The sequence below is a fragment of the Rattus norvegicus genome, chromosome 19 (genome assembly GCF_021556685.1).
Source record: "Rattus norvegicus strain SHRSP/BbbUtx chromosome 19, alternate assembly SHRSP_T2T, whole genome shotgun sequence".
Lineage (NCBI taxonomy): Eukaryota > Metazoa > Chordata > Mammalia > Rodentia > Muridae > Rattus > Rattus norvegicus.
In genome coordinates, this window is record NC_141552.1 from 23,190,009 (window position 1) to 23,216,400 (window position 26,392).

At 43.0% G+C, this 26,392-nt stretch overlaps 2 protein-coding genes across 6 annotated transcripts in view; one reads left to right on the top strand and one right to left on the bottom strand.

Annotated features, from left to right (window-relative positions):
• The window catches only part of LOC134483495 (uncharacterized), a 42,623-nt gene that overhangs the window by 6,790 nt on the left and 9,441 nt on the right, over nt 1–26,392 (top strand). For all 5 annotated transcript variants that reach the window (XM_087596452.1, XM_087596454.1, XM_087596451.1 and 2 more), the window contains exon 2: nt 13,595–13,753. The gene's annotated coding sequence lies outside the window, so the exon portion shown is untranslated. The remainder of the gene's footprint in view (nt 1–13,594; nt 13,754–26,392) is intronic.
• On the bottom strand, nt 4,036–7,770 carry LOC147999152 (disks large homolog 5-like). Its single transcript, XM_087596464.1, has 4 exons — nt 7,442–7,770; nt 6,048–6,191; nt 5,253–5,415; nt 4,036–4,538 (listed from the first exon to the last, which is right to left on the bottom strand). The coding sequence occupies exons 1-4, from the start codon at nt 7,651–7,653 to the stop codon at nt 4,509–4,511; spliced, it is 549 nt and encodes a 182-aa protein (XP_087452590.1). The 5' UTR covers nt 7,654–7,770; the 3' UTR covers nt 4,036–4,508.

The following is a 26,392-nucleotide window of genomic DNA, read 5'->3' on the forward strand; positions in this document are numbered from 1 at the left end:
ATGGTCTTAGGTATGTAACTGAGTCTGTTCTTGAACTCTGAATCCTCCCACTTTCACTCAGGTGCTAATCAGCAGGCTTCTGTCTTGACTTTCACTGAGCACTCAGGGCTGCCAGGACTGTTACCTCTCCCAGTGTAACTCCTGACTCTCTCATCAGCATCATCACAAAACTCCTGCTAAGAATTAAGGAAACCTGAATTCTAAGGAACAGTCGGAGCTCCAGTATTTCCAAAGCTCACTCTAATACAGATGGATCGTATGCTGCAGTAAAATGGTGACAGCTGGAGGTCTTAATTCCAGGACTTGGGACAGAGGGGTTGGAGGGTCTTGAATTCAGGGTTGCTTTTACCTTACAGTGTTGGTTAAAGCAGGTTTGTGCTGCTACAAGATACCCTGTCTAAAACTACACCAAACACACCTAAAATGAGACAGAGGAGTTTGAGTGGGCACAGATGGGAAAGCTCGGCACTTTATGGCTAAGCCACCTGCTGCCAGCACCAAAGTCCATGCACAACCCCGATTCTGAGCTGCGTCTGGGACCCTGCTCAGGAGAATGCAGCAAAGTAGCTCAGATCCAGGGCTTTTGGTCTAAGAGGAATTCAGGTAGTCACACTTTGGATGCCAGTTCTCCAGCTCAACTGCCTGTCAGCACAGGATCTGGTCTTAGTCATGGCTTGACACCCCTAAATTCCTCCCAGCTGTGCTCTGAACTCACCCTGTACCCCGTTCTGATGAATCTGCCGTTCTCCACGGGAGTAGCCTCAAGAAGTCCCTCACATCTGAAGCACCACTCTGAGTGCACTAAACACTGCTGGGGAGGGGCGTGGCCAGCAGAGCACCCACCCCTTTTAGCTGTAGAACATTTAGCTCTAGAGTGAGCACTGCTGTGCATTGTGGAACTTAAGCAGTATCCCAGTCTTGGCCTGGGAAGAGCCATTGACACCCACACTTTCTTGGGCGACATTGTCTCCTGAGGATAGAGTCAGGCCAGGAGCAGCAACTGATGTTCCCGAGAGACAAACTTTCTTCACCTCCTGCCCATGCTGGCCCTAGGATCTGGGCTTTTTTGGTGACATGAGTACTGAGCCTCCCAGGTAGATGGGTTTTCAGGGGTCAGGTGGTGATTGTCACCAAAGATATCCATAAGGATAAGTCATACTGTACTAATTCCCATATTAGATCCCTTCTCACAGGTCACAGAGGCCATAGTGGGTCCTAAATGTGGAGTCAGGTTCCTGTGCACTTTTGAGGAGACTGGTCAGACGTTTAGGCTTCGTGATTTTTTGTTGGCATTATTTTGGGGGGATTTTATTTTTACTGTTGGGGCCAAACCTGGGGCTGCCATGTGGAGGGAAAAGGCTTTGCCATAGCTGTAGATCATCCCTAATTATAAACTCCTGAATTCTCCCAATCCTGGAACTATCTAGGTCCCTCACATGATGCAACCTTTGGGGCATTCCTCACATAGAATCATGGGGTGGACTGCATCCCAAGGAGAGACAGTGGGAAATGTTCCCCAGTGTCTCCCTGTGGCTGTGAGGATGGGAGTGCTGACCAGTGGATGGCAGGCCCCATGTGAAAGCCTTTTGGTTTCTACTTGAGTGGAATCTTCACCATGCCTTTTTTTTTTTTCTTGAAACACAGGTTGCCCTGGAACTTACAGTCTTCCATCACCCTGACTCAGTTTCCCATGACTGGGATCATAGGCTTAAATTACTATGCCCATTTTTCTTTTTTGTATTTATAAATCTGCTAAAAAGCCAAAAGGATCCAGAATGTAAAATGGTGCGGTCCAAGGCATTTCCAACAGGGGTTTCTTGACCTAGGAGTATCCAGACCAGTGTTTACTGTGTGGCTACTTCATTCCCATAACAGCTTATATTTGACAAAGACTTGCAAGTTGTGATATCACTGGGCAGCAGGCGATATCCCACACAGCAGGACTGACTCAGGTTGTAATTAAGGCTGGAGAAACTTACTAGGACCCTGGTAATCCTACCACCCTGGGGCATTTAGATAGACTTAATCTGATCTTCCCCCCTGTGCTATGAATCAATTGCTCTTGAAGGTAGATTTGAATTTACAGTCACTGTGAGGCAGGAGAATTAGGACCCTATGGTCACTCTGGGCTCCATAGGAAGAGCCTGTTTCAATAGTAAAAGAGGTCACCTGTGAGTTCTTACTGTCTTCCCTGAGGCCTTACTGCTGGAGTTAGACTAGCTGTCTCATCAAGTTGAAGTAGAGGGCAGAATGCTGGTGTCTTCTATAGTGAGGACTAGTGACAGATGGTCTATGGAAATTCTAGAAAGGTCTACAAGTATTTATGTCCTGTGCATGGGAACTGCTGGCTTCCCTGTGTCCTTTCCCTTTATTTTGCAGTCCATGGGGCACCTGGAAATGTCCCCAAACCAGGCTGTACACAGGGCCTGTCCCGTGACTCTCACTTGCACTCAGAGCCTGCCTGATAGTCATAGGTCTGACAGAGTCCTGACACCTGCAGAGACCACTATAAGGGACCCTGCAATCCCCACACTGCCCATCAGTGTCTATAATGTCCCTATACGACACTGAGATGGTCTAAGCTCCTTCCCATCTTTATGCTGCATCAGAATCTGACCATTGCTACATTTGCTCCTCTCTCACCCACACTAGAAGCCCTGTACCCACACTAGTCCCAGCTGGCCTGTTGCCTACTGACATCTCATGGACTCTGCCCCAATATTCCCTCTTTGCCTGGGTCCCTGCAACTGTGTCCAGTTCTGGCTGCTTCCCTGCCTCCCCACTTCCATTTTCCAAATGGCCACATTGACACATGGGTTTCTGGGTCTCCCACTCCTCGGATGCTGGGAACAGGTTCATTCTTTGCTGTTTGAATGGTTGTCCTAACACTGGAGGACCTTGCTTCAAGTAGTGGCAGTCAAACCTGGTGCTGATCGTGTCAGATCTGTCCAGGCTGTCTGTGTGACTGTGGCAATGCGCCTCTGTTTTGGCTGAGTGTTATTTACCTCCCTCATGGCCATGTGATAATCAGACCATGAGCATGTTCATTGTTTGGAAAGAAGGGTGTGGAGGACATATGCTCCTCACCCTAGCATTAGTGGAAAAAAGACATAGGTAGATGATACATTCTAGACCATCCTGGGCTATAGAAACTCTGCCTCGAAGAATGCAGGGGGAGCAGGGCTGGGGTTCAGTTGGTTGCCTAGCAGCCTACCACATTGAGCAGGCACCGCTCAACCACCTATACATACACATCTCCTGAGATCACTCTCCTTAATTGAAGGTGATCATGTCCACCTAGTACACCACATGCCCTGGAAGGACAAAAGCTTCCTACAGGGGCTGTGGTGATGGCTCACAGGTTAGAGCATCTGCTGCTCTCTCAGAAGAGCCACATGGTCCCTAACAATCATCTACAATGGGGAATGCTATTCCCTCTTTTGGATCATGAGGGAAATGCACTGAGGAGTGCATACATACATCCATACATTTGAAAAAAAAAGATCCATTGAGTTAAATGATAAAAATAAATATAATCAGCAACAATAAAAAACACAGCATATGAATGATCAAGTGAAACAGCACCTATAAAAACCTATTTCCCAAAATGACGTTGATGGTCATTATCTTTGTGGTTTAATAATAATGCTGTATTGTAAGAAAAACTGAGGCACATGGTTCTCGATTAGGATTATTCTATATTCCTTTGTGAAAGTTGTCATTTTTTCTGCAGCTCTACAGGCATGAGTGTGTGTTACTCAATATCTGGTGCACACAGTCAATAAGGAATGTGTGTTGTAGACTGATATAGACTAGGATGAGCAGAACACATGACAGCATGGATACAGTATGGCAGTGATTACATCATAAAGTGTATGTCCATAAAATAAGTCACATTATCCACACAAAAGACACTATCACCCTGTGTACCCCTTGGTGGCTTTCAATTCACTGGATCATGCAGAGATCCATATCCAGCTGTCAGTTCTAAGTCTACAGGAGGGGAAAGGACCCTTGAATAAGATGGTCTTAAGAGTCAAGAGTTACAAATCAATTTTTATTCATAAGGAATACAATTTACAAAAAACAGGCATAAAATGAACAACTAAAATGGTATAAAAAATGAAAAACAGTAACAAGAATATATAACTATGAAATAACAAAAAGAAAACTTCAATGAAAATCATAACCAAAAACATTTCTTAACAGCATTTTCTAAATGAACATTTAGAAACACAGTTGTAGTGCTGTTTCTCCTCTAGGACGTGAGATGTCAAGGCAGTCCCCTCAGTTGTCTCTCAAATGGTGTTGTCGGTATGAGAAAGGAGAAATACCTCAATGAGAGAGGCTGGCATACGGATACATAAATTTAGGGTCTCTATACATTGAGGAAATTATCGGAGAAGAAGAATATTCCCCCAAAAAGTTTTGACTGTGAGGATTGTCGTCACAGGGAACTCCTGAGAGAGAAACTCATTCCTCAGGGGGCTGTCTTCCTGGGATCCGTCCTATGCCATGTCTCCTGCAGTTTCTGAGACCTGGGAGGAGAAGGCAGCTATTAAGACACTGATTTGGTGGGGACACGCATACCAGCTGTCAAGTTGCTGCCTTCTGTCCCCACAGCTTCATTGGACAGACAGCACTGATCTTTTCACTGAAATCATTGCTGATATCTCTGCAGGCTGGGAACATCACCAGCAACCCTCACAGTACTGTGGGAGAACAAGCTGCTCCTCAGACTCTACCAGTGCAAACCAAGAATGGGGAAATGGGGAGAGACCTAATTGGGGTGCAGGAAGAAAGGAGAAGGCCACATGATACTGAGATCAAAGCCAATGACCAGGACTCATTCGCCATTTGCACTTGGTTCTTATCCCTACAAGGTGCTTCCAAACATCACATGACCCCTGTATGACCTTTGTCACACGACCAAGAACTCGTTCAAAACTCTTCATAGCATCCAATCTGTGATAGGGAGATGCAGTCATGTGATATGTTATTCCTCTGTCACCATTTCTGGACTGCAGTTTCAAAAAGGGCAGAGAAGTATAATTGCCCATAATTCAGTTTCTGAAGAGTGGTTAACATCCCAGAATACTTGTGCATAGACAGAGCAATGAATAACTCTATCACATGAGGTGGGTGACTGACTGGGTGTGGGGAGATTAGAAAGGTGATAGGGGAAGCAAAGATGTATCCAATAGGCAAATGGTATCAGACATTGTTAATCTGACTCAGCTGCTTGTTCCTACCACATTTTGCTGGGTCTGGAGGTTGCTGGCCTTCTCCTGTTCGTCTTCATCATTCGGGTTCAACTCAAACAAGTATCGCTGTAACTCCTTGCTCTCCTGCTTCAATGTGACCAACTTCTTCTTCATACATGCCTGGTCCATCAGGAGCCGGCTCTGCAGGTTGCTGGAAACACACTCTGCATAGTAAGATCCTGAAGCCTCTTCCTCCCATTCCAACTGCCAAATCCCACAAAGTCCACCAGGACCCAGATACCCATAAAGACTTCATAGAATACATCTCCATACATGTAAGGCTGCTGCACAAACAGCAAACGGCCAATCCAGGGAAGAATAAATTGTTTCTGTGACCCAAGCACCAATAAGAGTCCATGTCTGTCCAAAAGAACAAGGGATCTACAACTACCCATGAAAGCCCAATGCATCAGGGCAACATCAATTAGTAGGCAGTAAACAACCACAAGAGGACAGTAGAACCAAGGGAGGTCATGCTAACCATGTGGTCCACACATTGAGCTTTGTTAAACCTGGTATGACCCCAGAGCCACAGGTTGGCCTAATAACACTCTGATGCCTGAATCAGTGTAGTTCTATCCAGAGCCTTCTAAAGATGCATAGACACTGTGGTGATGAGTCACAGTCTCTTATGGAACTGAAACTGAGTCCAAAAGACCCACGGCACAGTGATATTTAAACAGCAGAAGAGATGGGCCCAGAGCTGCAGACCCTCCGGTCCAGAACAAAGAGAGGCAGCAATGGCCATTCCACAAGTGAGGGGCCCTCCTGACCAGTACTTACCGATAGAAGTTAATCTCCTTCTTGAGCTCCTGAAATTTCTCACGATGTTCAATGTTCTTTGTGTCTAAGTTGTGCAGTAATGACATGACCTCTTTCTCCTTTATCTTCAAGTTTTCATAAAATGGATTTGGCCTGAAGTAGGGGCTGGCCCCAGGAAGATAGAACCCAATGAACATCGAGGTCTAGGATTATATGAACTCAGGCTGTGTCCTGTACTACCCCAGCCCTGGAAGGACACTTTCTGAATTCTACATATTTGGATCTTCTTCAGCTTCAGAAACTTGGAATTGTGTGCCCAGGACAACAGAATCTAAGCACCCAGATAAAGGGTTCCCTGGCTCACTTTTTTCAATCAGGAGGGCTGGATCTGCATTCAAACCTGTTATGCTGTCAAGAGCCTAGGCCACAGAGCTTACCCAACCACACACACACACACACACACACACACACACACACACACACACACAAACACACACACACACACACACACACACACACACACACACACACACACACAAACACCCAGAAACCTCTGATTTCATTTTTCCTGTTTTGACAAGTGGAATGCTACAAGCCGAATAACTAATATTCTAGAGGCAGACAGTACACATAATTCTGGAGATGAGACCAGATATTGCCACAAACTTATAATCTCCCCAAGGCATACAAATGTATAGACAAATGTGACCATACAGGCAAAGAACTGTATTGTTGAAAGTGGGGCTTCCAAAATAAAGCACTTACACCTCCATGAAACTATTATACAGGTATATCCTGAGGTCAAAAAACAGACCCCTAAATTCCAAGTGTGCAGGGACATAGAAACATATAAAAGTTGTGCATATGCATGCAGACCTGTGCACACACAGACACACAAACTGGGACACACCCACAAGAAAAGAAAAGTAAACAGACTCAGAGAATGAGAAAGAGAGACAAATATGGAAAGAGCACAATGAGAATCAGTAGAAATGTATGCACCATTACTGTCTCAGTGTTTAAGGCACACAGACAAGAAGGAACAGGCCTGAGCCTCAGGCCTTCTAGTTAAGCATGGAGATCAACAATGTGGGACCTGTTACCTAAGGGTGCTGCCATGAGATGATAGCGTTCAGTCACCTTCCTAGCAAGTACAAACACTCTCCACAAACTCACAGCACCTAGAACCTTGCAAAGCTGCCACCTGTCAAGGGATTTCCAATTGTACACTGGGAACTCATGCTCCAGTGACTTTATCCCTGAATTCTTCACTCAGATCACAAGTTCAGATTTTCAACAGGCAGAATCAGAGAGTCCATTTCCAAACTCACTCCTCAGTAAGGGTCAGGTTCTGAATCTCCTCTCTATGGGAGATGAGGTTTAGAACAAGGTCGTTTGTTTGGAGCAATGCATACCTCTTGCTCATGGATCCACCTGTCACATAAAGGAGGCGTTCTGTCAGCTCATTTCTCTCCTTGGTAGTTAGCTCCAGTTCTCTTTTCAGCCTCTCCTCTTCCTCGTTGGCCTGCACCTTGTTTAGGATATTTTCAGGGGATGACGTCTGTCTGCAGGCCTCTGTAGGTAGAAGAACAAAAGTGAACCCGCATGGGGCAAATGCATAGAGCATACACAGACCACAGTGAGGTCCAAACAGGAGAACATTCTTGGAAGCCAGTGTCACTGCAAGGAGTTTGGTCTGCGTAAGAGGCGTCCTAAGTGGATCACAGTTCCCCCACTACTATATAGAGACCAAGAGATATAAGCAGCCAGGTGTTCCCTATGCCCGCCCACACAGGCTTACAAGTACCAGAGAGATGCCTTCTCCAGGATTATTATCAGGTACGCAGGCTACAACCTGGTTTCAGGACCCTCACCCCTCTGGTTTCAGAAGTCAGATCATCAATTCAGCATCCACAATGACTTGATTGATCAGGGATACTCAGATATCCTACACTGTTACTCTCGTCCAATAACTTTGCATTAAAAAGTCATGTAGGGGGAGGACATGGTCAACAGACTTATTAATTCCCCCTACTGAAATGACAAATGCCCCAGAAGTGCCAGTAGGTTACAGGCTTTCTCTCTACCTGCCCCATATAGTTTGGCTACTGTAGAAAAATATCTGCCACACAGAACCTCTTGTATGTAGGTAAGATTGGCCCCGTCAGCCAGAGGTAGTCAGAGGAGTTCTAAGAATATAAGGTCATGGCCAGGAGCACAATTCTCTCCCTCTGACTACTGTCAGATAGTCACTGAATTTAAAGAAGCAATGAAAGTGAAGTACATTGATGCCCTGTTTAATTCAGAAAAGTTATACCCTCCATGACTACTTATGGTGTTATTATATCAATTTAACATACCGAATGCACTGTAAAAGTAAAGACTAGAAGTTCACCCAATAATAGCATAGGCATTGCCATATCCTCCATGTGGTTATGGAGAAACTAATGATGTGAAAACCTTGACTTTCAGGAATTGTGATAATCATGGAATTCAATATCTGTGGAGATGTTCCAGTGGTTGTGGCCCATTACTAAAAAGGTCAGCGGAAGACCCCCACACACACCCCTGACAGGAAGCTCAACATACACTGCCCAGAACTTACTCCACATTCCCCATGTCCTGTGTCCATCATTACCTTTAGGTTTCGTTTGCTTCACTCTAGACTCTTCTCTATCAATATCAACTCTCCCAAAGCACCTACAGAGACGGGCAAACATGTCTGTGGATATATCCTTTGGACACTAAGAGAAAAAGTAGGGAATTGGTTGTCACAACGATACTGGTGACATCACAGGGATTCCAAGGTCTCTCTCTCTAGGAGACAATAGAATGTCCATTAAGGGACGGCTGATGTCATGGATAACAGACTTTGCCTCCCTGCTAATGTTCTCCCTGTACTGAGCAAAAGCTGATGGACCCTTTTCAGGGGACTTCCCTGTGGCATAGCCACTGAGCACCACATGCTTCCAAAGCCAAATTTGGCTCTAGGCTTGATTGGAAAAACCTAAGTCATTGCTATGTATCTAAGTGAGTGCTTCCTCCCCAATCCCTGCACAGAAATGTTTCATCCTACCTCAAATTCTCCTCAGTCAGCAATATTACCCATTAAAGATTACTGAGAAATCACACCAGTTCCTATAAGTAGCCAAAGAGGTGGCCTGTGTCATCATGTGCAGGTGCATGAAATCACACCCAAAAATAGCCTGTCGGGTAGGTTGCGATGTGGGTGTGTGTTATAGGTACAACCTGAAGCTTTGTGCTTAACATTTGACAGTTGCCACCAGATTCCTTAGGAGAAAGAATTGCATTCATTATGGTCCTGGCAACAATAGGGTTATCTGTTAGGAGAGGAAACTGAAATATTGGATCCACCAGTGAATGCACCCTCAGGCTGAGTGTGGGGCTCTCCTCTTTGCACTTAAGTTACCAAAGCAGGATTGCTTACAGGCCTCTCTAAGCTATAACGTGTTATTTCATCTGAAAAATAAAATAGTCAGCAGATGTTGGGGTGATGCAGCCAAAGGAGTAGGACAAGCCTAGAGACATAACTCAGTGGACAGAGTAAGAAACAAGCATCTTCACTCCTGTTTCATGGATCACCCCACAAAACACAAAAGCATCTATCGTATTAAAAAAAAAACAGTTATTTTATTGAATGCATACACTAATACTGTTTACAGTATTAGTGGCAAAGCTCAGATTTTGGGGGCAGATCCATGACTTGAACTATCTTCCTGACAACATATAAAGCAATAAATAAATAAATAAATAAATAAATAAATAAATAAGAAAAAAACCACAAAAATAAAAAACACAAAAAGCACAAGCCTCTGATGTGAAGTTACAGAAGAGTGATCCAGTGGTCACTTCTGACTAGGCCATTTTAGCTATGACAGTGCATAGTGACCCTTAATTTGATGGGTCCTATATAAAGCTTTGTGAAATATTGTCATTTTAACCAACCTCATCCAGAACATACATAACGACACAGGATATGATTGCCATATCCTTGCTGTGTATCAAGTTATTTTTCTGTGTCCTTGATTGTCAGGCATATTACAGCAACAATCTGAGATGGCTGGTAGACTTGGAAGAAAGTGGATATGAAAGATCCCCGTTTGATATCAGTACAGCCATTTCTTAAGAATGAGAATCTTTTAAGCTGGCCCTCGCTTAGCCCCTAGACGTTAGACAATAGACCAGAAAGTACAGAAAGCACATTCCCACCCACTCTCTATGAAGCTGCCCGACCATAAGAACGGAGGGTATAGAACATATTTACTGCAGGGCAATTACAAGACAGGAAACATCTCTGGGAAGCTGACTGACCACTATAGAAGTGAGATATCCTTGGTACTGAATGCAGCTGTGCTATAGGCCGACATAGCTATACCTTTTCCTGGGTACTCTAGAAGAGAAACACCTGCCAAGACAGATATCCTTGGTCCTTGTCCTGGGAACCCCAGGATAAGAAAACATATATCAAGTCAGATGTCCTTCCTACTGAAATAGCTACATTGATGTGGTTACGGCCTTATCCCAGGACGAGAAACATCTGCCTAGTTATCCTTGGCACCGAAATAGCTGAGCTAATGAAACTGTGTGATCGTAAATGACTGTTTAAGCTGTACATTTCTGTTGTTCGAGGCTCCTCACATCCCTCCTGCGTGAGGACCGTGTCGAGCCCCAGTGCATGGTATCCCAAAGTAAACCTCTTGTTTTTACATCAAGACTGAGTCCTGTGTGTTCATGGGGTGGTGATTGTCCTAAGGACTGGTGTGAGAGTCTCCTCTGTCTGAGGGTCTTTCAGATAAAGCTATAGTTGTGGGTTACACACCTCAATTCTCATTGGCTAATGCTGTCCTCACAGTCCTTGGAGGCCCCTTTGTAAGACTACCTGTTGGAAAGTGGAAGCAGCTTTATTTGAGCTCAAAGTGAACCTGACGAGCAACTTAGAGAACAAGATGGGGTAATTGAGAACCTGTCTAAAACCAGCACAGAAACCCACCCTTCATTCAAAGCATCATCTACCAATTCTTGAATTTTTACCATTCTTTGCCAACCAGTCTTTCATTCAGGAAAGGTAGAAAAAAACTGGAAATGATCTTTGTATTCTAAGGACCTTGATCTGTCTTTCCTTAGGTTCACGTTAAGAACAAATGAAATGGGTATCACCATCTGAACAACTTAGTATCACCTACTCAGCATTTCTAGCCTAATACTGTGCCTATGGCAATCTCAAGCTTCCCTGAGTGTTGCTGTCCCAGCAAGAAGTATGAAGAACTGAGGTCAAACCCCAGTGAACCTTTCAAGGGGTTAGAAGAAAGCCATCAGAGATACTGCACTTCTTTGTCCTTAGATTAAATCAAGATGATACGACATGAATCTATTGGGCTATTCAACCATCCATCTTCCTCACAACCCCACCTATCTGAGTTCATTGCTTGGCAGAATTCATGCCCCACCATCCTAGATATTTCTTGATTCATTGCTGCCAAGGGCCTTGTTTCCTGAGTTTTGTTTTTTATAGAATTGGGTGTAGTCAATCATAGTTGCCCTCTGTAAGAAATGACAAATATCTATAATAACTGACCACACTGTACTTGTGTATACAGGTACAGTAGTGGAAATTTCAGCATAACTGAGTAGTGGAAAACCAGCACTGTGTCCTGGCCTTTCTCTGCCCATATCACAGCTCACAGGCGGCTGGGGCAAACCTTGAGTTCCTCTGTAGAAACAGAGTGAGGTTGAATGGACACTGAGCAGGCAGAGCAACACAGCTGAGGCAACTCAATTCCAGCAACAAACGCATTATTTGTTTCCGATCTTAACAGCTCCTTTTGAGGACTTGTCCCCACACCTAGCTTAAACACAGCAATTTTCATACATGCTAGCCTGCTATTTCATATTGTTGCTGTAATACGCCTCCACATCATAGATTTCAAAAAAATATATACCTAACACTGAAAAGGGTGATGCTTGTCAATATCTAGTGCGTTGGGGGCCCAGGTACGGTCACAAATAACCAGGACACAGGGGATGCAGAGCAAAGGCAGATGCAACTGCATGCAGCTGCAAGTTTATTAACCCTTATATAGGCATGAATATGCATTACCTCACTTTCCCTTTTGGCAAGATATAATAAGAGCGTTATTCCCATGATACCAGGAACGACTGAGGCAAGACTAGGCAAAGAAGTAAGACTAAGCAAAGGCTTCTTCTTAAAATATCTGTATAGCAAACCACCCTTCTTCCTAGTATCACAATATACTTGTCATATGCCAGAGAGCATGAGAGCCGCATCCACAAACATAGGACACAGTACAACATAGTGTGAGGTAAAGTGAGAAAATATTTTCTTCTCAAGGGCAGCATTCCAGCCCCTGCTTGCATCTCTCAGCCGTCTTTCCTTGATCCTGTCTGGGAAGTGTATCTCAGTGACTCCACAATTTCTTTCTTTGTTCTTTTGTTTTAAAAGTAACACTTTCTATAACATACCTAAATGTCCTCAAAGGGGTTTAATCGTGCAAAAAGAAAGCAATATAATATATAATGTATGTAACCTTTAATGAGTGTATCTATTTTCTTAGGGGTATTATTCAAATACCTTCCCAGATCTGGATTTAACTTTGGTAATTGTTATCTGTCTACAAAATCAACAATATCGAAGAAATATTCCAGTTTTCTGGCGTAAAGTCCTCGGGAGTAAGAACTAATGATTTTGGAATTTGCTCGGTGTCTATTGTTATGTCCCTCATTTCATTTCTGATTTTTAATTTATGTATTGTCTCTCTTCTGCATTGTTAGTTAGAGGAAGGGGTTGTCTCTCTTGTGGATCTTCTCAAAAAAAAAAAAAGAGGAAGAAAACACAGCTCTTGCTTTCCTTGACTTTGTATTTTTCTCTTTGTTTCTAAAGGCTTGATTTCAACCCTGAGTTTATTGCCCTTGATCAGATCCTACAGACTCTCTATGGGATGAAGCTTTGCCTCACTTGGTAACAGCAGCATGGAATAAATGAAGCTTCTGCTGATCTCTGTTGTGGTGTTGCACATCACAATCTCACAGAAAACCATGCATAGCCTGGTTTTAGGCTCTATTAAAGCAGCCCACTATTTCAGTGTTCCCTGCAAGATTCCATGGAACAGTAGTAACATAATTCTGCATGCACATCGACAGGTTTCTCCACGGTCTTCTGGGTCATTTGATAAAAGTTTATAGTGAATTCATGGATGAACACACACACACACACACACACACACTTTACTGACATGGTGCATATTCTTTGCACACCAAAAATAAAGTGAGCATTACTGAAAATGCACCAATAGTGCAATCGACGGAGGGAGCTGTGGGGAACCTGGGGCTTAGAGTTACTTAAAAGACCCGATGCAGATTCTCCTTCTATTGGAGGAGAAACTTGGTAGACAATGTGGTTCTTTATTTTCTTTCTCTAGAGCACACAGGACTAGGGTGGCAGCTAGGGCTTTGAGCATGTTTGGCAAGTACTGTAGCACTGAATTAAATCCTAGGGCTGGAACCCTATTAATCGTCTACAACAATTACAGGGCAGGCTGGATGACGACACTCAGCTGACAATGTGGACATCTCAAGACAGTCACTGGACAATGGCTGACACACTTGTCTGAAGACTGGAAATGTTTCTCGATCTTGGAGAGGAAAGAAGGACCCTCCAACTACACTGTCCTCTAAGGAAGTTTATTCAGGTGAGGGATGACAGGGACTGTTTTGTCTCACGTCACACATGTCAGTAGAAAATATCCTAGGTATTGGATGCCGCTGTTAGCATTAACAGAACAAAGCACATAGTGTTGGGAAGGATAATAAATTATGAGTAGGATTAGAAAACCCCAAGCCTCTTCCAGGTTCTAGGAGAGCAAAAAAAAAATACCATGAAATACAGCATTAATGGGATAGTTTGGTTAAATCTAGTTACTAGTTTCTATTGTGATACATATTGTCAGTGCCTGCGCCAACAGTGTGTGAATATCGGGTGTAGGTTTGTGGGGTTGAAAGAAAACACGTACACGGGTCACCCCTTTTTAGCGAGTGCCACCAAGGCTTTACTGAGATCTCTTATGTACCAGAGGCAAAAGCCGTGGAAAATCAACAAGGCAGGTGAAAATCCCCAACCAGGAAAATAGGACAAGTCTGTGTGGTGAAAGTTCCAGCCCAATCAGGGGCATAAATAGCTTCTTAAAAACAAGAAGCAGGAAAGCTCAGTGGGGAGGAAGGGTGCCATGGAAAATCCCACCCCAAATCAGGGGCTAAGAGCAGCTGTCAAAGGTGTAAACAATTTCTTGCTATAGCAGGCTGAAAGGCTCAGCGAGGGGGGAGGGAAACACCAAGGTAGGGCCCAACAGGAGCCTTCTCTGGTGGCTCTAATGTTTCACTTTCCTCTGCCAACTGGCCTCCACACTGTTTCTAGCACCATAATGATTTCAAGTCTTCCTCCTAAGGAATTTTGTGGCAACCGTTGAATGCTAAGCACAAGGCTTCATGAGTGTTCCCCTAACACACACCCATGTTGCAACCTTCCATGCAGGCTATTTCTTGATGTGATTTCAAGCACCTGTACATAATAAGACAGGAGAACATTTTGAGTGCATATTCAAACTGGTATTATTTCTCAGGAATTTTTAATGGCTAATATTGGTGAAGGAGGATAATTTGAGTTAGGATGAGACATTTTTGGGCAGGATTTGGAAGGAAGCATTCATTTAGATGCATAGGAATTACTAAGGTTTTTATAATCAACCCTTGAGGAAAATTTGGCTTTGGAAGCAGGAGATGCTCAGTGGCTCTGCCCCGGGAAAGTCTCCTGGAAAGGACACCTCTGCTTATGCTCAGTACAGGGAGAACATTAGCAGGGAGGCAAAGTCTGCTCCCCATGACATCAGCTGTCCCTTCTTGGACAATCTATTGTCTCCTGGAGAGTTCTTGGCGTCCTCTGCTATGTCACCAATGTTGTAGTGACAACCAGTGCCCTAGTTTGTCTCAGTCCGAGTCTGGCAGATACATCCTAAGACATGTTTTCCAGTCTTAGAAGTGTTTTGGGAGGGGGGATGTCCATTGTGGAGAGACTAGGGTGAAGGAGTCTGACTTTTCGTCTCACAGAAATGATGGACAAAGAAAGTGGTTCTGGGGAATGTGGAGTAAGTTCTGGGCAGTGTCTTTTGAGCTTTCTGTGGAGGCGGGGGGAGGGATGGTGGGGGTCCTGCAAGCTTAAGCTGACCTTTCTAGCAATTGGCCACAACAACTGGAGCATCTGCAAAGGAATTGAATTTCCATGAATATCACAATTCCTGAAAGTCATGGATTTCAGAACATTAATTTTCCCATCCCCAAAGAAAGGATATGGTAAGGCCAATGCTACTATTCTGTGAACTTCTGGCCTTTACTTTTAAAGTTGATTGGTGGCTTGTTTTTTGTTTGTTTATTTATTTATTTAGTTGGTAATATTATTTATTGCCAAAGTCAAACATCTGGGTTACATCCTGGGACCCACATGACAGAAGGAGAGAAATGGCTCCTGAAAGTTGTTTGGTCATGTGCTGCACACACACACACACACACACACACACACACACACACACACTCAAAAAAACACACTCACACACACAGAGACACTCACACTCATACACACACAAACTTTTAAGCAAAAGTAATTTTTCTTAGAGTCTGATATAATTGGTTCTAATACAAAGACAGCCTGAGTGTAGTTACTATATAATTAAATAGTACTCATGCTCTCAGGCAAAGAGTTTAAAGTTTATAGGTACCTAATAAACTCGCATTGGGACATATAAAGAACATTTAAATGTTCAGCAGACAAAGAAAAACTAATTTAATTTGTTAAAAGTGAAAGCTTATACAATTCTCAAGGTTTTTATGCTGGTTTTATTATACATGTAATTATGAAAAGAAAACATACATACTTGATCAATGAAATGAGGAAGATTGATTTAATGAACAGAAAAATGGATGGTACTTCAAAATTTCCATGATTACATATTAACTATTTAATTCCCTCCACAATAGCAAGAAACGGACATTATTATTTATGCGACATTACAGATACATAAACCGAGAAAATATTGTTTGGCCTGATTTTCTGAGCTTCCTTAAAGATATAGTTAATTGACAGAGCTGTGGTTTAAAATTAGGGTCCATATTCTTCTGTTTTAAATGTGTGACACTTTTCTCTTTTTTTCTCCATCTTTATTAAATGGATATTTCTTATTTACATTTCAATTGTTATTATCTTTCTGGGTTTCCAGGCAAACATCCCCCTAGCCCCTCCCTCTCCCCTTCTCTATTGGTGTCCCCTCCCCATCCTCCTCCCATTACCGTCCTCCCCCCCCAACAATCCCTTTCACTGGGGGTTCACTTTTGGCAGGACCAAGGGCTTCCCTTTTATTTCTAGTGGGTGCTGCTCTCCCTGCTCCATGGGAAGTGGATGGGGGGAAGGCCCGGGCCTGAGGTGAGTTGGAACTGGGGTAGAAAGGCATAGGGCCTCCTAGGTGAGAATGCCAAACCACCACTGCTGCTGCAGCCACCATGGAGAAGCCCTTGTTCCTGCTGCAGGGAGGAGAGTCTGGTGGCCACAAGATGGCTGAAGGGGAGCTGAGAGTGGACAGCTTCATCACCCACCTGCTGGAGGTATGAGGATATGGTCCGGGAAAAACTGTGCAGATGACTGAAGCAGAAGTCCGAGGGCTGTGTATCACGTCTCGTGAAATCTTTCTTAGCCAGCCAACAGCTGTGAACACAGGTTTCTTTTGGAGAGCAGGCCTGTGCAGGCCCAGAACCTAGGTGGGACAGTTCAAGCTACCCTTTTTCCATGGCCAATCTCAGATCATATTCAGAAAGTATTTCTTGGGCTAAAGAGATGGCTTAGTGGTTAAGAGCACTGACAGCTCTTCCAGAGGTCCTGACTTCAAATCCCAGCAACCACATGGTGGCTCACAACCATCTGTAATGAGATATGATGCCCTCTTCTGGTGTGTCTGAAGACAGTCACGGTGTACTTGTATATAATAAATAAATAAATAAATAAATAAATAAATAAATAAATAAATCTTTAAAAAAAAGAGTATTTCTTCCAGGTGATGGATTTCCAATTTATGGAATTGAACTAACTTACTGATGGTGGAAGTGACACAGAGAGTTAAAGTACAGAAGGAATAATCCAGAATGTCCACCAAAATTTGCTGTCACACCAGGACTTTCAAAAGCTCAGCTGCTAGAGAAGCAAGGTAGTCTTTGGTTATTCTCAAGCTTAGGTCTTCTAGTCATTATAAGCTGACCATGACACAAAAAGAGTCATCTATATCAAAATAGAGAATAGTAACTAGATTCACACCACACTATCACATTACTACTGTATTTGAGGTTCTCAGTTACTATCTAAGAACCTGGAAGAGGCCTGGGTCTTGCTACACATACTCATAATTTATGTCCCCATTGTCAGCTGAGAGTCTTCATGCAGCCTGGGGTCAAGGAGGTAGGTCATCCCACAAAGCACAAAACACCCATCTCAGATAAACATGTATGGTTTATTGAATCCAAAACATCCATGAATTTCAGGACACAATTAAATGTTGAAACCTAAGGATAATAGATAGAGAAGAGAATTAAGATTTCTAGTTCATAGATCCAGTAAACACCTTCAACAAATCATAGCAGCAAACTTCCATAAGGTAAAGAAAGAAAAGGCCATAAAGGTACAACAAGCCTACAGAACATCAAACTAATTGTACCAGAAAAATTCCTCCATTCACATAATTATTAAAACGCTAAATGCACAGATCAAGAAAGAACATTAAAAGGGGTAAGGTATAAATATCTAGTAACAAATAAATTCAGACGTATCTGAATTACACCAGACTTCTCAACAGAGATTCTAAAAGTCAGAAAATCTTGGGCAGATGTAATGCAGACACAGGCTCCTATATCCAGCATAATCCTCAATCACCATAAAAGGAGGAACCAGGATATTTCATGACAAAACCAAACTTAAACAATTCTTTTCTGTAAGAAAGCACAACAGAGGCTAATAGGAGGAAAACTCCAAGACAATGAACTAAACTATACCCAAGAAAAACCAAGAAATTAATCTTCTCTCAATAATTTAAAAAAAGAGAAGCACACAAACATAATTTCACCTATAACCAGAAAAAGAAGAGAATGCAGCAATCATTGGCTTTAATATCTGAACAGATCTTCTTTCCCTAATCCCCAAGCTCCCAGGGGCCAAACTGCCAGCCAAAGTGTATGCAAGGATGCTCTATGGTTCAAGGTGAGGCCTGTAGCCCCACCAAATGCAGATCCTAGAGGTGTGAGGTGGGGATGGATATGTGTGGGTGGGGGAGCACTGTCACATAGGCAAAGCTGAGCAGAAATGGGATGTAAATTTGATGAGGGGAGTCTGGAAAGCCGAACAACAGTTGAAATGTAAATAAATAAAATAACCAATTAATAAAAAATAGCCAAAAATAAAATAACAAGTAAGAAGGTAAATGAAAATTAAACCAAGCCAAACAAACAAACAAACAAAAATCCCTGTGGTGGATTGGCCTAATGCTGCTTGTATTTTAATGCTAATTTGTAGAACTCAAGACTGGTTAACCCCAAATAACTGACCTTGCTCCCAGTTAACTGTGATTATAAAGAAGCCAACAGCCAACAGCTGCACAGCAGAGAGATGGGGGAGGTGAGCTTTGAGGGCTTTGCTAGAGAGGATCATGAGGAGGGAAGAAGGAGGAAGAAGCTGCCAGAGAATAAAGGAAGAACTTGTGTGATGGAGAGGAGAGAGGAAGAGGAAAGCAGCCATGGTTAAGGGAGAGGAGGGCCTGGTCCTGAGGGCTGTCCAAGGGAACAAAGAGCAGCCAAGGTGCTACACAGCCTGTAAGAGTTAGCGTTATTGTTTGGAAAGTAGATCTGGTACCATGGAGGACAGGCAGCTGCCCAGCTACTGTGCTGACTAATGCACACTAAAAATAAATTTAACAAAATACGTATAACCAGTAAGACAGCTCTGTAGAGGATCCTAAAAGAAATACTTTAGTTTGAAGGGAAGGACAAAATACCAGAGAACACAGGGGATAAATTAATAAAACTAGGAAAGTTAATCAAAGAAGACTGTGAAAACCACAAAAATTAACAAAATGACAAAATTTAATGCATAGGTTTAAATAATAATTACATATCACTAAACTCAATATCTAGGGTGGTGGGGCATGAATTCTGCTATGGTCTGAACTCAGAAAGGTGGGGTTGTGAGAAACAGGTCTGGTTAAACAGTCCACCCACATTGTGTCAATGTAAGTTAATCTAAGGAAAAAGAAGTGGAGCATCTCTCACAGCTTTCTTCTAACCCCTTGAAAGGATCACTGGGGTGTCCTCAGTACTTCATACTTCTTGCTAGGTCAGCAAAACTCAAGGAAGCTTGAGATTGTCATAGCACAGTATTAGGCTAGATATACTGAGTAGATGATACTAAGTTGTTCAGATGGTGATATCCATTTGCATGTGTTCTTAATGTGGACCTAAGGAAAGAGAGATCAAGGTCCTTAGAATAGAAGGAACATTCCCAGTCCTTTTCTACCATTCCAGACTGAAAGGCTGGTAGGGAGAAAGTGGTAAATAATAAAGAATTAATAGATGATGCTTTGAATGAAGGGTTGGTTTTTGTGCTGGTTTTAGACAGGGTCTCAAGTATCCCATGTTGCCCTCTCCCTGGCTGGCCCGGTTCACTTTGAACTCAGATAAACCTGCTTCCACTTTCCAATAGATAGTCTTACAAGAGGGGCCTCCGAGGTCTCTGAGGACAGCATTAGCCATTGACAGTTGAGGTGTGCAACCCACAACTATAGTTTTAGCCACTTTGTTCCATGTCTACCAGCTATTTCAGATTGTTGCTGTTCTATGCCTGACAATCAAGGACACAGAAAAATAACCTGATAGAGAGCAAAGACATCCTTGACTCTTCTGTATGTTCTGGATGAGGTTTGTTAAAATTCCAATATTGCAAAAAGCTTTATATAGGGCCCATCACATTAAGGGTCACTATGCACTGTTCTATCTAAAATGGCCTTATCAGAAATGACCACCAGACAACACTTCTTGCGAAGTTCCTATGAGAAGCTTAAGTTTTTTGTGTTTTTTCTTCTTCTTTCCTTCCTTCCTTCCTTCCTTCCTTTCTTTTTTTCTTTCTTTCTTTCTTTCTTTCTTTCTTTCTTTCTTTCTTTCTTTCTTTCTTTCGCTTTATAGGTTTAGAGGAATGTATTTTGGGCCACGGATCTGCCCCTAGTATATTAGCTATGGATGTGATCAATCAGTGTTAGTGTATGCATTCAATAAAATGTCCATTTTTGACTAAGGTAGATGCTTCTGTGTTTTGTGGGGTGACCCATTGTCAATGTGTAGTGAGTTGGGGGCCCTGGGTATGGTCGCATACCCCCAGGACACAGGGGGTGCACAGCAAAGGCAGAAGCAACTGCACACAGTTGCAAGCTTTATTAATCCTTATATAGCTAGGAATATGCATTACTACAATTTTCATTTTGTCAAGATACCATAAGATCATTATTCCCAGGATACCAGGAACAATGAGGGAAGATTAAACAAAGAAAGATGAATAAACAAAAGCTTCTTCTAAAAATATTCATATAACAAATAACCTCTCTTATTATAATCAAAATATACTCACCATTACCAAGAGAGCGTAAGAACCACTTCCACAGAAACGGGACACAGCAGAACATAATTTAAGGCCAAGTGAGAAAAACATTTTCTTCTCCAGGGCGGCATTCCAGCCCCTACTTGAATCTGTCACCAGGCCTTTCTTGACCCTGCCTGGCAGCTGCATCTCTATGTCTTAACAATTCCTTCTTTTTTCTTTTGTTTTAAAGTAACACTTTACATAACATAGCTAAAGGTCCTTGTAGGGGTTTAGTCATGTAAAAATAAAGCAACATAATACATAATGTACATAAGATTATGGCAAAACTAGCTCCTCCAATGCTATGGAAAATCCTTTGAAGTCAAGCCTTGGGATCTAATCCTGTCAATTGATCAGCCAATAATTTCGCTATTTCCATAGGGGTAGTATCTTCTAGCTGTTTACCAAAAGACATTCGAACATCATATTTCAAGGCATTAATTACTTTTGAAGCACTTTCATTACCCTCTAAATAGGCTTGAATTAACTTCCAATCATGTTCTGTTTCATTATCCATATATTTACTAACAGAAAAGTAGTAGGATTTCATCATGATAAGCAATATAAGCCCGATAACTGGCATTGGGTGCAGCAGAAGAAACCATGAGTAAAACACACATTGCTAAGAATAAGTGCTCAGCAGTAAAGGACTTTCCTGAAGGGGACAAATTATTCCTTTCAGTGCTTAATCGCTTCACCTGACCCCACATAGGTAATAGGGTTGTCACTGCACAGATCCTTATCCATGGTTGTTTGTGGACACTAAGAGAAGCCAGGGCCTCAGTAATGGAGGACACCTCCTCATCTCCTGAGAACATCCATCAGGAGAGAATGTAGCTGGTTTAACTGGATTCCTTTGAGGGTAGGGAGCAGTTCTTATTATTCTGTGCTTGGATCCATCTCCCGGGTAATCAGAATAGTCTCCCATCCTGTAATGAGACAAAACCCTCTCCCCTATATACAATGATGTCCCTTCCTGCCATTCAGCATCCCGGGCAATTTTTATCCATACTGTCTGTTCCATGCCTTCTGGGGGAAGTTCAACAAAGTGTCTATCTGCTCTTGATATAACTTCACCTTGTGGTAAATTAAGAAAATTAATAACGTATAATGCTTGTGCCATATAGCTCTGGGACTGGTCTGCAAACTCCATTCAGGTTGCATAAGGCCATCTCTTTTCCCCCTTTTTAATTTTATAATTTGTCTTTTCAGGGTATGGTGAATTCTTTCAACAAAAGCTTGTCCTTGTGTATTGTGTTCTGTACCAGTAATATGTACAATATGATATCGTTGACAAAATTGTTTATATTGATAAGAAATATATGTTGGTCCATTATCAATTTTAATTTTAGAAGGCAGTCCCATAACAGCAAAATTTTCCAATAGATGCTGTATAACATGAGCAGTGCGTACTCCTGGCAATGGTGTAGCCCACACAAATTTTGAAAAATTGTCTATGCTTACATCTATATGTGAAAGGCGACCAAACTCAGAAATATGGGTTATATCGATCTGACACGATGTATTAAGTTGCATCCTTCTGGGATTAATTTGAGATGGAACACATTTTATACGTGAAGACTGACACATAGGACAATTAGCAATAATTTGTTTGGCTTGAGAATAGGGAAGCTTATATTTAATATGTAAATATACTGTATTGGCATGATTATGACTGTGTTCTTCTGGGGTAGCAAATGCCACTAATTGATCTACCATATGATTGCCAAGTGTTAAAGATTCTGGAAATTTTGAATGTGATCTAGTATGTGTAATGCATATTCTAGAGTTTCATAATAACAATAGTCCTTTAATATGTGAGAATAACATTTAATATAGGCTTAGATGTAGAAACAACAGCAGTCGCAGTATTCTGTACTACTCCTACAACTCCTATAGCTGACTCAGCTATAATATTTTTCATCATGAGTAAAATCCTGGAATACATTAATTACCGCTAATAATTCATTTTGTTGTACTGACCCAAAAGAAGATTCTTGTCCCCAAAATTAATCTTTGGTCCAATAAGCCATCTTGGTCTTAGAGCCATCTGTAAACACAGTAAAGGCTGATGGTAATGGATCAACAGAAATTAGTGTATTTATCAAATTTTTTTTGTTGTTTTTTAAAGCAATCCCACAATTTACTATGGGGAGGATGAAATTCAATATTTCCAGTGTAAGAAATCATGGCTAATTGAAAAACCTCAGACTTCTGCATTAAATATTCCACTTTATCTTTGCTTAATGGGAAAACAATAGCAGCACAATCATATCCCCACAGAGTAACAGGTCTTTGTATGCCTTGCTGAACAATTAAAGAAATTTGTTCCTCATATTTGTTAATGTTTGGTTAAAGTTGTATTTAATATAAACCTACTCTAAAGGCAACTCATCCTGAGCGAAAGTGCCTGTAGGATATTCAAGAGTATTTAAACATATAATTTAATAACTCTATCTGGATCAATACATGCCAAATATGCATCTTTCCATTTTCAGAAAAGATACCCTTGCATGCCTTCATATAAGCATTAATATCCCCAGCCTCCTTTATAGGTAATAATGCTCTCCTGTACTCTTCATTAGCATTTTCAAAAGCAAGCATTTGCAGCAGTTGTCCTCCAGCTTCCTCTCCTACCATTGTTCTTTCCAATGTTAATTTTAATATACATAAAAACTTAATACATGGTTCATAGAAAGCTACTACCTTTTTCAACCAACCAGTATCATCCTTTATAATAAGTCGGTTGGGCCAAACCTTGAATCGATGCTGGCCTAATTATAGGAAAAGAAAAAGCAGGTGAATTCGTCATTATCATCGTGTGAATCTAATGGTCAACATGCCATCCTCGGGAAACGACTTAGAAAAACCTGCTTCAGGCAGTGGTGCAGAGGGCAAAACTTTTACTTTCGTTTTGTCTTAATGAAGCTCTAGCTTCTTGTTCTGTATTCGTTATTACCCTGTCTGCATTCATGGCCTTGAACACAGTAAAAATTACAGCCCAAAGAGCCCAGAAATTGGAATCTTTTTGCCCTGCCTGACAGCCTTTTTCACCTTAACTTTCACTTTGACCCAGATATCAGAATCCCTGGAACCCTCGTCAGGGAACCATGGAGTTTACTCTTGCTGTCTCTAAACACTTTTCTAAACCAGACTGATAGACATGAATTCCCTGCACTCTTAAAGATGCTTAAGCATAGCGAGATGAAGAGAAGATTTATCTTGTCCCATTTCCTTGTAATAAAATGTACTTACCTTATCTGACTGTCCAGACTTACCTTCAGGGACCCTGTTCCAGTGCCATAGGTCGACGTCTAGGGTGTTGGGAGCCCTGCGTCCGGTCGCATTCCTTTCTGTGTTTCCGGATGCTCAGTGGCCATGCCACTCCAGCATGCTTTGAAATGAACCAGTCCGCAACCACCACCACCACCACCACCACCACCACCACCACCACCACCACCACCACCACCACCACCACTACCACCACCACCACCACCACCACCAGCACCACCACCAATTTGGTTTTGTAAATAAAGTTTTATTGACATCGCCATCCTCAGCATTTACATCCTGTTCAGTGCTGCTTCTGGCTACAGCTGCAGGGCTTAGGAGCCACAGAGCCCTTTAGGCTCCCAGAGCTGAGAGCATTGACCTTTTGCCTTGTTTGTGAAAGAGGTGACTGACCCCTGTGCTCGAGGTGGCCTTTCCGTGCCCCTTAACCCATAGCATAGGTCTCTGTGCCATCCTCTCCCTTTGCTGTGGTGTGCACTTCCTGGTACATTTCCGTTAGCTCTTGACATTTCCAGAGCATTGGGTCTTGCAAATTGAATTTGCATGGCACCAGGAATAGACCTGATAGCAGGGTGTGGGACACTCCCAATGGGGACCCTGCCCAGGATCCCCTTACTTTTCCAGTCAACTACCTGAACAGTGAGCCTTTGTGGGACAAGGTACTTCACGACATGACTTGACCTCTCTGCAGTGCACCCAATCCCTGTTTGGCTCAGATGTCCCCCAGAGAGGTTGTGTGAGTGTCCCCAGTAGAGGCAGCACTCTGTGTGGTGGCATTGACATGGCATCCAGGAAAGTCAAAACCAGAGAGACATGTCGGGCAGTTGGAAGCAGATGTCTGTGTCCATGGGGAGAAGGATGGACTAGACACTCCTGCAGGGGGTGAGCTGAGAAGCACTTCCTTGGCTTTTTCACAACCATACATCCTGCATGCCATGCTGTGTACCCATGCTGAGCTGAAGCCCCAGGCTTTGAGTCTCCCACAGCTGCTGTGTCCTGGGGCCAGAGTAGGATTAAGCAGACTTCAGTAGGAGAAAGGTGAAAACCCTGGTTGCGGGGTGGGGATGGCACAGTCATAACACTCCTGCACATGAGGCCCCTGACTTAGAGCCGTATAGCAGCTGTGACAAGCCAGCTCTGGTGACACTCATCTGCAATCTCAGCCCATGGGGGGTAGAGGCAGTAGGATCAGTTGTTTAATTATCCTTGGCTACACGGCAAGTTCGAGGCCAGCCTGGGCAACTTTGTCTATGAAAATAAGACAAAATGAGGTCTTGACTCTGAGCATCACAGTCTGTACCTGGCACAGTTGCCCCACCCAGGTAAGAAACCCCTCTGTCCAGAGGCCATAACTGCAGGAGACCCCTGGCCAAGTGTCTATACAGAGCCCTGTTTGACTGGACTGTGCTGAGGACCAACCACGCTCTCCTCAACAGGAAGGACAAGGGAGAGGCTGTTTCTGTGAGATTCCGGGCCCTGAGACGGCCATTATAAACCCTGTCCTTGGGAAAAGCCATGGAGACTGGGAACCCACGGGATCTCTGCAAACACCAGGGCTGGCAGAGGACTCTGATCCTCTACAGCAGCTGCTCTCAATCTGTGGGTTCTACATCAGCACTCCTGCACACCAGACATTTACATTACAGTTCCTCACAGTAACAAAGTTACACTCATGAAGTAGCTCTCCAATAAGTTTATGTTGGGATCACAACATGAGGAACTGAAATAAAGTGTCACAGTGTTAGGAAGGGTAAGAACCACCATTCTATAGGAACCCAGGCATCTGCACTCGGTGTCTGGAATTGTGATAGGCTAGACTTCACACTCAACGATGCCAGCATGTGGGCACCAAGCCTAGGTTCCACCCCAATGCTTACTGGATATGTGCAGGCCTGGTTCCATCAAGAAGTAATAAAGGAACCCTTGGCAAAAAAACACTGGGTACCAAACTGGTCAGGAAAACACACCCCCTCTGCTGCAACTCCTCTCAGGAGGGCTAGTCCTTCCAGGAGACCCCGACTATAACCATACCTTGTCTCCCAGTGCTTGCCCATTGGTGTCTTGGCCATATTCAGATTTGAGGACTTTGAACAGAATAGCTTCCAGCTGATTTGCATCAATGAATCCAACAAGTAGTTGCAGTTCTACTTCATCCAGAGCACCTTCAAGCTGGAGCAGGTGAGAGTGGACACCTATTCCCCAGCCCAGCCCAGCCATCACCCTGAATGTCAGCTGTGTCCCTCAGTATCAGCAGGATGGGGCCTGGGCACCGTAGGTTCCCCAGGACCTAAAGCTATGTCCTTGAACTCAGTGCCATGCTCAGCCCTTC